The sequence below is a fragment of the Phymastichus coffea genome, unplaced genomic scaffold (genome assembly GCF_024137745.1).
Source record: "Phymastichus coffea isolate CEN01 unplaced genomic scaffold, Cenicafe_Pcof_1.1 PCOF00184, whole genome shotgun sequence".
In the NCBI taxonomy this organism is placed as follows: domain Eukaryota; kingdom Metazoa; phylum Arthropoda; class Insecta; order Hymenoptera; family Eulophidae; genus Phymastichus; species Phymastichus coffea.
In genome coordinates this window covers 159,140-170,647 of record NW_026706995.1, presented here as the reverse complement: position 1 = coordinate 170,647, position 11,508 = coordinate 159,140, and the positions used below count along the sequence as shown (strand labels likewise).

Sequence of the window (11,508 nt, the reverse complement as noted above, 5' to 3'; positions counted from 1 at the left end):
AGCAAGCTGAGAAAAATGCGAGCGTAAACCGACGTGCCATGGGGAGACTCAACTTTTTCGAGCAGCAGATGATCTCAGCCCATTTGCATTCCCATTTACTTTTGTGCGCTCTCTCTCTCTCTCTCTCTCTCTCTCTCTCTCTCTCGCTCTCGCTTGCTCTCTCTCTCGTTCTCTCCCTCGTGCTGCGCCGCCGATTCTATCCGCGCAACCCGCTGATTACCAATCGAACTCCAAGACTTCTCATAGGCCGATTCCATTAACTCTCCCTCCGTACCGCCGCCACGATTGACAAATGGTTTTCCAAATGTCGCGAGCTCTTTGATCGATGTTAGCCTGCTAGTATCGATGGTCCCGTACGAACGCTCACTCTGCAGCTACAAACGCGCGCACGCATGTAAGACTAGTCGCTGATCTACCGATCTGCTGCGCGCAACGCATCTTTCTCCTCCCGACTTTCCAAGTACCGGCTAACGCAAGCTGTTACGATCGCTGCGCTTCTTGTCGCACACATCTCCGAGATTGAGACATGGAGAGAAATTAATTGAGTATCGCGACACCTATTGCACGGCTCTGTCCTTATGACCGACGATTAGCGTCGTTGGTTTGCACGCGATACGTATAAATTATTCCTGCGCACGTACGTCCAATCGACGTTGTAATATTTTCTTCTTGCTCCATAACGAGTCTTAGATTCGTCGGGAGAGTCTCGTATTTAAGGACGACGATAAACAACTGGTCGAAAAAACAAGCGGCAATTAACACGCTTGTCGAATGAAGACGCTGAGCTGCTTGGGAATGCAGTGCGCAGCGTGGAGCATTAAATGTCATCTGGTAAAAAGTAAAATGCCTGTAATATCGAAGAAGAAACTGGCTGGGTAGACAAAGGTTATTAAGGATGATCAACGAGGAGATTCGCTGCCTCTACAGGTGTTGCTGTTCTTTTCCGAAAACCTACTCGCTGTATAAGCGCGTAGCTACAATCAATATGATAAGAATATCTCGCTGGATTCCTCAACATTCGTTCGCAGAACCAAACGCATCTCCGTCTATGCAAAAGCGCTGCTGAATGTAAGCAGATATATAACACTCGAACCGCGAGACGCTCTTACAGTTTTCCCCCTCCTTCGCAGACTCTCTCTCTCTCTCTTTTTATATTCATTCTCTTTCTTGTCTTATTCTTTACGCCAGAGACTCACTCTCTCACAGATGGGGCTCACTGAACGCAGCCCAAATTCCGCGGCATAGACGATCGTCATTCATAAATCAATTAATTTTAAGCTTTGAGAGTTCGATATGCCATGGTCGCTAATTTAAATTCTTTCGGCAAGCCAATGTCGTTGGAATTGTCGTGAGGAGATGACGTTTTTAAAGTTCGGAGGCGGCCACACGGAGAAAAACAATGAAAGGGCATGGGGCTGACGCCACCTAAGTATTTCTCCGATCGGATTCCAAGCCGTCTTGAGAATTCAAACGTGTGCCGAGTCACTGCATCTACTATATTAAACTGACAAACCAGCGACAAAAGGACAACTGTATAACTTCAACGTTTCTTACGTTTCTTTTGACCGGATTCTTGGCTCAATTACATTTTCGTTCGTCTCACTGTTCAAGCTCTGCTAACCTAACTCTGCTCATTTAGCCTTTTTCACCACCACCATTTTCCTATTTAATAATGCTACGCATTTACCTATATCGCAATGTTTCAAGCGTTATTCACAATCATCAATCAGGCTAAACGTGTGTTCCATTTTCCACACTGTTACTTTTTTCATACAGCTAGTAGATTTGCAAACAAAACGCCTTCGAAATAACAAGGCTCAAGGGAGAGCCTAAGTTCGTATTGTGCTACAAAAATTCAATTGTTCCTTTGCATTCAACGAATGATATTACACGAGAAGACGTGATAGCCCGCATACTGTATTTCAGTACATTATCGTATAAGCATAAATACGTACCATTTGAATCGTCGGGAATGATAATGTAGTCACCACTTTTTATTTTCCCACAATAACTTCATTTATTTTACTAATCCTCGTACATTTGTTTGATCTCCAAGTGTCTGAGTGTTATTTCAACGTTGGCAAGAGAGCATTATTACCGAAACATTGAATTTTAAATGTAATGAGCAAGTCATTCGAATGATTACATTGAAGAATATTCAATTTATTCAAACTGTCAATACGAAGAAAATAATACATTTTGTAGATTGTTGAAATCGTGCTCTATAAAAGAAATTGGACGATTGAATGAGATTCTCAGCAAAACTGTTTTACCATCTTCGATAGCATATACCGCTCGTTGCTATTGCAGCATTCATATCTATTTCACAGATGATCAAGAGGCGGCAAGGAAGACCACTTTGCAGTCGACAACTCTGTTATTATCTTCTAAAATTTGACCTTAGAGGGACAATTCTTTAAATTTCATATTGATTAAAATCTTATGAGTTGCTACAGCAAATTCTTATGTTTTGGTACTTGCTTTTTTCAAATATAATTTAAAAATTTAAGTTAATTTTGGCTCGTTCAATTAATCGTCCATTTCGAGTAACCGAAGCATCAATTATCCATAAAAATTGCCGCATTCATGGGCACTCGTGAATATTATTCTGAAGAGGTATTACTTATTCTTCCGCTTAATGCGATCATCCATGATATAGGGCATCGACAATGAAATAACGCTCAAATATTATTGCTGGTCACATTTATTCCAGCCGAATTGACTCTTATAAATAATCAAATACATTATTTATAAATAAGGTCGTTTCTTATGTAAGTATCAAACTTATCCGACTATGTTTCTAAATTCTTTGTCAACGTAGATACAGTATTCTGAAGAACTGTATATCAGTGACATGAAACTTTTTAATACCATTTCGTTTAATTATTAATTTGACATAAATTTTGACCATTTTACAAAACGCATACACCAACTAATGTTAGCTCTTCAACTTTACGTATGTACACCATTCATAAGCGGGAAATAATATAAAAATAAAAGAAGAAATAGATTTTCAAATTCCTTCCATGAATAACGTAAATTAAAAATGACAATGGTAATAATGATAAACAGTCTTATATTAGGCTCCATCTAAGTGACAATTTCCATTCGATGAATTAAAAAAATGTTTTCCAATGTACACTATTCCAACCATAATTTGATAAAAAGTTCATATTTGCTAAGCCAATTTCTGATAAGACCATTGCATACATATATTGTCTTGCCTACACATAGACTTTGAAATAGTATCGGCCTGCCTGTCAGACATATATTTCATTGAGCAACGTAAACAAAACATAATTGAAATGAATGTGTAAAATTGTATATAACCAACAATTTGTTTTCGATTAATAATAATAATAATAATAATAGGAAAAAAGTTATTTGACGTTGATGAAAGCTAAAGCTAGACTATCTCAAAGTCTATGTGTAGACGAGGCATTTGCTTTTAACAACTCATTAATAACGTAAAAAATAAATAAAAATGTATTTCGGTCATTTTTCGCTCTCAACATAATATACGCTCTGTACAACCTTGAAGCTTATACAATCCTACATAATAAATAGTACATAAATTTTATGAAACTGTTTTCTTTTCGCTCGTAATTGTGATTACAATCTTACATTGAAGCATTAAATCTTCATTTGCTATCCATATCACATAAGTGCAGTAACATATACACGCACGCACGCGCGCGCCCACACACACACACACATACGCAGACACACACGTACACGCACACACAGACATATGTATAAACCTATAATTAGATACTTAGATATTTACAATACTAATTGAAACTTGCATCTTTCATTGCAGAAATTGAATTGAAATTTATTATTTCTCATTTGTCAACTCTGACCATTTCGAAATTTCATGCGTCCCGCCTTTCTTGAAAGCGTCATCAGTGCTCGCATTCAATTAAATAATCAATATTACATCTTACCAAACTATTGCTCTTACAATTATTTTTTCATTAGACTTATTACGTACACTATTTATCGATAGTAAACTCATAAAGAGACATTCAACCATTGCCTTAAAAAATTAATTTCCCCGTTGCTTTCGACGCAATGTAAACCTTCATACTTGGCTGTTCAAGTCATTTACACACACCTGTACATGTTACATAACAGTGCAATTTAATACGCAAATTGACCAAAGTCTTATAACATATATAAATAAATCCTGACATGCAAATATTACAGGCACTCTGGATTTGTATTATAAACAGTTGTTACAAAAGATTCAAGAAAATGAAAGTTATAGGCAGGAAAGTCGCATATCAACACAAAAATCGTTCAATATATAAATAAGACACCAATACAATTCTGCGTAATACTCAAAAATTATTTAAAGGTAAGTTACTTATCCAAGTACGTGGTTTCTAGAAAGGTTTATAACATTAATAATAATTTACGTAGAATATCCAATTGTTTCGTTGCGTGCATCGTGGTAATAAACATAAAGCTAAATTATTCGTGTGGTTTCTACGTGTAAAGTTTATATGCAAGGAAAATGAGGAAAAAAAGTAAATAGTACGTTGTGAGATGGTGGACACAGAGAAGTCGATTGACATGTATGAATTGATTATTACTAAAATAAAATTGATTTTTGATCCGTATTGCGAATTATTCTCAAATGTTGTATGATGGTGGATAGATAGATAGAGACAGTTGTGCGTCAAACCAATATCACAAGGTATATGATAAAGAAGCCGTTTTAAGTAGCTGCTACACAGGAGACTAGTACTATCTGATTGCATAGGACGGTGTACATGTGTATGTATAATCATAATATATTAATAACAATAAGTATATAATAATGATCGTAATATAGTAATAATAATAATAATAATAATAATAATAATAATAATAATAATAATAATAATAACAATAGTAATAATAATAATGATGATTTTGATGATGATAACGATGACGACGACGATGGTAATCATAGTAATAATGACGACCTAATCTGACAGTATCAACGGTGACAATGACGACAGCGTAATAATCATAACAGTAGAATAATAACGGAAGTATATCGAATATAACGGAATAATGTAGACGATGCCGAGTAGATGAAGAAGTCGAGGGCGAGAGCCGTCTCGTTGCGTAGGCGTGTAGAGAAAGCATACGTACACAGAAAACGTAGAAAAGTTCGGGGTCCAAGCGAGGCGCTATAAACCGTATCACAGTAGTTGAGCTCGCGAGCACCGCGCGAGCAGAGCGGCACGGCCCTCGGGCCGAGCGAGGCGCGCCGAACTAGACGTGCGAGGGCGCCGCGGCGACGAGGGCCTCGCCGACCCCGACGGCCACGCCCACGCCCACCTTGCTGAGCCTGAGGATCGACTGCAGCGAGGCAACCTCGGAGGCCAGCCGGTCCAGCCGCGACTTGACCTCGCGCTCGCTCTCGGGCAGCGGCAGCGCGGCGTGCTGGTGGTGCTGCAGCTGCGGCGGGTGCGCCAGCAGCTGCGCCGGCTGGGCGGCCGGGCTGGGCCCGCCGGGCGGCCACTCGGCGCCCAGCGAGATGCCCGAGTCGCGCTCGTCGCTCGAGCCCTCGTTGTCCCAGGGCGGGGAGGCGCGCGCCGAGGCACCGGGCTCCTGCTTGATGCCCTGCAGCGCGAGCAGCGCCGAGGCCGCGTCCTTGTCGCCGAGGCGCGACTTGTGCCGCAGCTTGTGCGGCAGGCCGCTGTTGGGGCCGCCGCCGGGCGCCGGCCCGTGCACGCCGAGCTGCAGCGCGAGCGCGGCCGCGGCCACGGCCGCCGCCGAGCCGGCCAGCGGCGAGCCGCGCTGCCCGTGGCCGGCGTGGCCCTCGTCGCCGCTGCCCGCCGAGCTGGACAGCTCGTGCTCGTGCTGCGAGAAGGCGGGCGAGTGGCTGGCGCGCTCGCGCGAGCGCGCCGACAGGTTGAGCGCCGCGGCGCCGCCCTCGAAGCCGTGCACGGCCGCGGGGTGCGGGTGCGAGAAGTGCGGGTACTGGAAGCCGGCCTCGGCCTCGGCGCCGGCCGCGGCCCCGTAGCCCGGCGGCTGCGGCTGCGCCGGCGGCGGCTGCGGCTGCAGCAGCAGCGGCGGCTGGGGCTGCAGCAGCGCGTCCTGCTGCTGCTGCTGCGCCGCGGCCAGCGGGCCGGCCTGCGCGGCCGCGGCGGCGTACAGCTGGCCGGGCGAGCGCGCGGAGCGCGCCCCGCTCACGCTCACCGGCTGGTGGATGACCGAGGTGTGCACGGGGCTGGGCGTGCGCGCGTAGAGCAGGGCCGCCGCCGCGGCGGCCGCGGCCGCCGAGCTCTGCAGCTTCGCCCGCTTGACGAGGCCGGGCTCGGCGGGCAGCGCCGCCAGCACGTGCTCGGGGCTGATGACGCTCTCCACGCAGATGTTGTACTTCTCGCGGATGGCGTCGAGCTGGGCCTTGAGGATGTGGTTCTCCTTGCTGAGCTCCATGACCCGCTGCTCGAGCACCATGTCGTTGAAGCGGCGCTTCTCGCGGGAGCGCTTGGCCGCCTCGTTGTTGCGTCGCCGCCGGTCCCAGTAGCTGTCGTCCTTCTTGTTGTCGGGGATGAACTCGCGCTGCTTGCGCTGCGAGAACAACTCCTTGCGCAGCTCGTAGCTGCTCTGGCTGCCGTTGCTGCAGCTGCTCCCGTTGCTGGCGCCGCCCTGCCCGTACATCTCGTTACTGGCGGTCTGGCCTGAGTCCATCTGCTGCGGTGGCTGCTGCAGACTCTGCGCGTGGAGCTGCTGCTGCTGCTGTTGCTGCTGCTGCTGCTGCTGTTGCTGCTGCTGAGCCTGGGAGTGCGCGTGGTGGCTGGCGTGGGCCATAGAAGGCAGTGAGGCGAGGGCCTCGTGCGAGCCTCCGGCGTGGGCCATGCTGTGCGAGACCTGCATCCCGGTGCCGCTGGTGTTCAAACACGCGGTCTCACCGTTGATGGGCGATCCACTCTGCCGAGTGATGAACTCTGCGACCATAATTCGCTTTCTAAAAGCATCTGCAAAAGAAAAGGAGGATTAGCGATCACACGAGCGACATCGACGGCGTGCGGATGCGAAGCGGCATACTAGCGCAAGTGATCGAGGTGCGCGGGCCACGTTCCGCCTGGTCACAGCGACGACCGACTGGTTTATCACGAGGATACACGTGGCTCGGCTACCGCGAGTGCAAACGGTTCGTGTGGCACGTGACTCTCGAGTGCCAGCAATAATAGCAAGTCCGCGCATCGATCGTGGTTTGATGCGAGCAGCCGCGCTGGAGAAAGGGCCGATGAACAACGATAGCGAGAGCAACGAGGAGCGGCGAGAGAGGCAGAGTATCTGCCTCTGTACGGGAGGTACGAGGTGAGCTGATTGCGCCGGACACATGTGCCACCGCCCACGTGCAGTATTTGACACTGAGCCACGGATATAAAAGCGCGGCGAGTCGATCTGTCCGTCTGTCTGTCTGTCTCTCTCTCTCGCTCACTCGACACACATGCTAAATACGTATTACACATCGAGGGACTGACTCTTCTTGCACGTGACCGCAAATCGAACGTTCGACCTCTTTTTGTAACACGTAAGTGACGTGGCAATGTACGTCTATCTTGAGTGTCCTCGTACAGTGCTACTTTGTGCTCTGCTCTTGACAACTTTACAATATTCATGGAGGCCGACGCCGTATTTTTCTTCCGCGAGACCAAGACACGTCTTTCGAGTGCCACCTTCAATTAGCAATAAACCTCGACGACAGCAGATCCTATACTGCTGGTCTGGACGTAAACATGCGTCAACTATCCAACGTTGCATATCCGTATGATTGTTGACACTCTCTGCCTACCGTATGCACGCACCCACACGTAGAGAGAGCGAGAGAGGCGGGGGGAGCTACGGATGCAAGGTGGGAGAGCGCCAGTGGAGTCGAGTTTGAGTTTTGGAGAGGAAAGAGTGGCTCGGCACTAGTGCGCGATAAAGCCGTCACGTGTACGCGCTGGCTGGCACGGTGCAGCAGTCGCATGTTTTTTCCGACACGTAGTGCAGCAGCGACGCGTCGGAGCGGAGCGGGGCCGGGGAGGCGGACGCGGGCGCCTTGAGGATGACGCATGTGCCCGCGACGAAGGCGCAAGCTGACGCGCGGAGGCAGCAACACAAAGGCATGCATCACGGTCGGCTGGCGAGTCGCGGCACGAGGAGGGGCGCGCGTGCCGAGCGGCCGCGTGACACGAGCGCGCGCGAGCGCTGCACTTGCATGCGCGCGAAGCCGACGCAACAGCCAAGAGCGAGCGGCCGGGAGCTCGCGCGAGGGGCCACGTGCGAGCGCCGCCGAAGAGGAGAGCGCCTCGAGAGGCCGCTCCGCCGGCGGCAGGAGGTGGACGCGCAGCGAGGCACACGTGCCGCTGCCGTCGCTGGCCGCGCCGCGACGCCGCTCGCTCGAGCGCCGGTTGCGCAATGTCGTTAGCGGCAGCACGTGGCCGAAGCGCGCGAGCCGCCGCTCTGCCGGGCCTCCGCCGAGGAGCGCCTCGGGGAACCCCGATTCGGCAGCGCGATGCGCCCGGCAGATAGCGCGAGCCGAGGCTAGGCACGTGCACGGGACGACCGATAGCGCGGTTCAGGTGCGCGCGCGGCCGCCGCCGTGATTCGTCTCAGCGGCGAGCGCTTGCGAAACGTCAGCTGGCGGGCAGCTCGTCGCGCGGCCCTTCGGACGGACGAGGCCGAGCGCCGATGCGCCGATGCGCCGAGCGACTCGACGGAAGCGCCGATGCTCGGGACAGGTGCTGCCGTGGCTCGCGATTGCACGCGCGCGTGCCTCGGCGTGGCCTCCTTCGAGCGAGCATCCGCAGCCAGCCTCGCGCGCTCGCGGCACAGCGGCCGGAGGAGCGGGCCGCCGAGGCAAGCGCACGCCGACCGAATAGTTGTACGACTTCGAAGCGAAATAACGGTTATCGGCCGCGATATATCTAGCCGCCTTGCGAGGCGTCCGACTTTTCGTAAGGTTACGTAAGATTGCGTCAACTCGGCAATTAAAGAGAAAAAGCGCGCCGCGGCGGCCGCGTCATCGACTCGTCGTGGGGTTCGCGCGAACGCTCGGCGACAAACAAGCCAGGCCCGATAGCATTGCGGGAAAAGAGTCGGTCAATCGAAAAGTGTTACACGCGCGCAAGAACGGGACATAGACTGTAAGACTCGTGGCAGTCAAGTAGGCAAATAGGTGGAAAGGTAGGCCTTCTCCTACTCCGCGCGCGCGCGCCTCGCCCCCCGCCGACCGCCTTCCCCGCCGCGGAGCGTGTTGCGCTTGCTGCTTGCAGCGTGTGGCGGCAATGGCCGAGTTACGCGAGCAATTTCGCGGCCGACGCTTACATGGCGCGTGACCTCGTCGGAGCGCCGAAGCACAAGCCATTGCAGAACCGTCGCGGCCTGCACGTGAACCGGTATGCATTGGTCTGCAGCAGTTCGCGCTAACCGCGCGGTGGTTCACGTGGACGCGCGGTTAGCCGTTTTTTCCTTCTTTTCACGTGCGACCGGCAAACGCTATTGATCGCGTAACTCTTTTCTGCTGCTCTCGAGTGCCAATGACTATACCCGCGTATAGGTGCTGCGCAACGCCAGTTGCCGCACCCCCCCCCCCCCCCCCCACCCGCCCGACTGACGTAATCTCAGGCACGCGGCCTAGTGGCGTTCTATCTATCCTGCTCTGCCTGCACTAGGCACACGCCATTGACATCTCCGCGCCGTCGACTCATGGCGGAGCAACAACTCGCTTCAGCCTCGAGCTCGCTGCTCGCGTGTCGAATCCGTTTGGGTTATTCTTGGCGACAAGAGAGAACCAACGGTAAATCTAACGATGCCCCGTAACATTACCCGAGACCGAACGGCAAACAGCTATACCTGTTCAATGTCCTTGACACCTGGTAGATCTTCGACTAATGCCCCCTCCCCTTGCCCCTAATCCGCGTACACCTATATACACGTGCGCCAGCGCGTGTGTCGGCATGTTACCGCAAATTAGGCCATGGCCCACTTTTCTCACTTGCGCACGTACGGATGGCGTAAAATCGGTCACCAATGGAGAGAAAGAGAGGGATACAGCGACCGGGAGAGAGAGAGAGAGAGAGAGAGAGAGAACTGCACCGAGAGGAAAGAAAGGAGGGTTAAAGAAAGACCGGAGTGAAGGGTCGATGGCGGGGAGGAGAGGGGGAGTAGCGGCATAGTCCCGTTTCATTTCAAGGATCTTCGGTCGATCGCAACAGTAGCAGCAACGACAACAGCCACGTGCTAATCGCAACAGCGGGAAAAAATATCTGCAATCACATAGTTGCGTGGATCGTCTTACAAAGGAAATAATCGTGATCGTTCGCAGACTCGAGTATACACGACCAAATGGCCCATTGGAACCAAGTGCCCCGATGTTGCATACGCAAATGCAATTGCGCTTCAGAGGCTGCACTTTACTGTTTGGAGGGCGGCACGATAAATATATAGATGTGGGAAATCGAGGCTGCCCGAAGCAGAACATGCTCGTTGCGTCAGCCAGACAGCGTCTGGAGGCTGAAAACTGGAAAACTGAGTGGCTCGCGCGCGCGCGCGCGCGACCAGTGGCGCCAAACCCAGCTCGTTTGACAGAGCGCAATCGGTCGAGCCAATTGACAGCCGACGACTTAGTGCCCGATTGCGTAGCCAAAGACAATCGCAGTTGGGACAAGTGCTGGCGCAAGCACGTGCGCGCGCGAAAGGCGAGAGCTCGAGGCAGGTGGTGCAGGATGGTGCAGAATGTGCAGACACGTGCGTGGCGAGGACTTACTAATGTCATAAGGTTCCCTGCAGGCGAAGGAAGCCGGCAAAATCTCAGGATCCACGTTTGCTGATCGGCCGGGTCATCCAATCGAGAGAAGGTGGCAGCGCGGGAGCGTCGGCGACGGAGGGAGCGATGTCGCCAATAGCGGTGCACACGTTGGTCGGCAACACAACAACAACAACCACCGTCGCGCGGGCGAAATTGTCCGCGGCGAGTGGCGCGCGAACGTGGCACGGGGAGAGCACCAAGCGGAGAACTGGCGCGGAGCACTGGCGAGCGAGTGTCGATCAATCGCGGAGCCGCGCTTTCGCTGGCTCGCGGTGCGCGATACAAGGTTATGCGTAGTGCGGCTGCCGAAGGCGGAGCTGAGCGTGTGCGCTCTCGGAGACGGCACGATGCAAACTGAGCTGCTGCCGTTTGCTTGCGGCGCTCGGTTCGACTGTTGCTCCTACACGGACTCGCTTACGCGCGCGCGCGCGCGCCAGCTTGCGCTCACGCCGCCACCGCCGTCGGCCCCGATCCGACTTCTCGCCTCTCCGCTCCGCTCCGCGCCTCTCCTCTGCTCTCCTCTCCTCTCCGCTCCTCTCCTCCCCGCGCCGCTCGGCGCTGCTCTTCGCCTCTCCTCGGTGCGCGCCGCTCGCGCGTACGTCTGGCGCGCGCCCACGATTCTCTCGCCTCGGTGTGCGCGTCTCGTAGGTGGCCGCGAGCACTGGACGCGGCGCACTCGCGCTCGCAGCTTTCGGCTTTTCGGA

The 11,508-nt window shown here is 52.1% G+C and overlaps 1 protein-coding gene across 2 annotated transcripts; it reads right to left on the bottom strand.

The window, feature by feature from the left end:
* Positions 1–2,117: 2,117 nt before the first annotated feature.
* On the bottom strand, positions 2,118–11,242 carry LOC131673560 (nuclear factor interleukin-3-regulated protein). 2 transcript variants are annotated; one of them, XM_058951635.1, is made up of 2 exons: positions 7,051–9,527; positions 2,118–6,980 (listed from the first exon to the last, which is right to left on the bottom strand). In XM_058951635.1, the coding sequence occupies exon 2, from the start codon at positions 6,958–6,960 to the stop codon at positions 5,269–5,271; it is 1,692 nt and encodes a 563-aa protein (XP_058807618.1). In that variant the 5' UTR covers positions 6,961–6,980; positions 7,051–9,527; the 3' UTR covers positions 2,118–5,268. The 2 variants fall into 2 exon arrangements, with proteins under 2 accessions (XP_058807618.1, XP_058807617.1); XM_058951634.1 differs by lacking the exon at positions 7,051–9,527 and adding an exon at positions 10,763–11,242 and having other exon boundaries at positions 2,119–6,980.
* Positions 11,243–11,508: the final 266 nt, after the last annotated feature.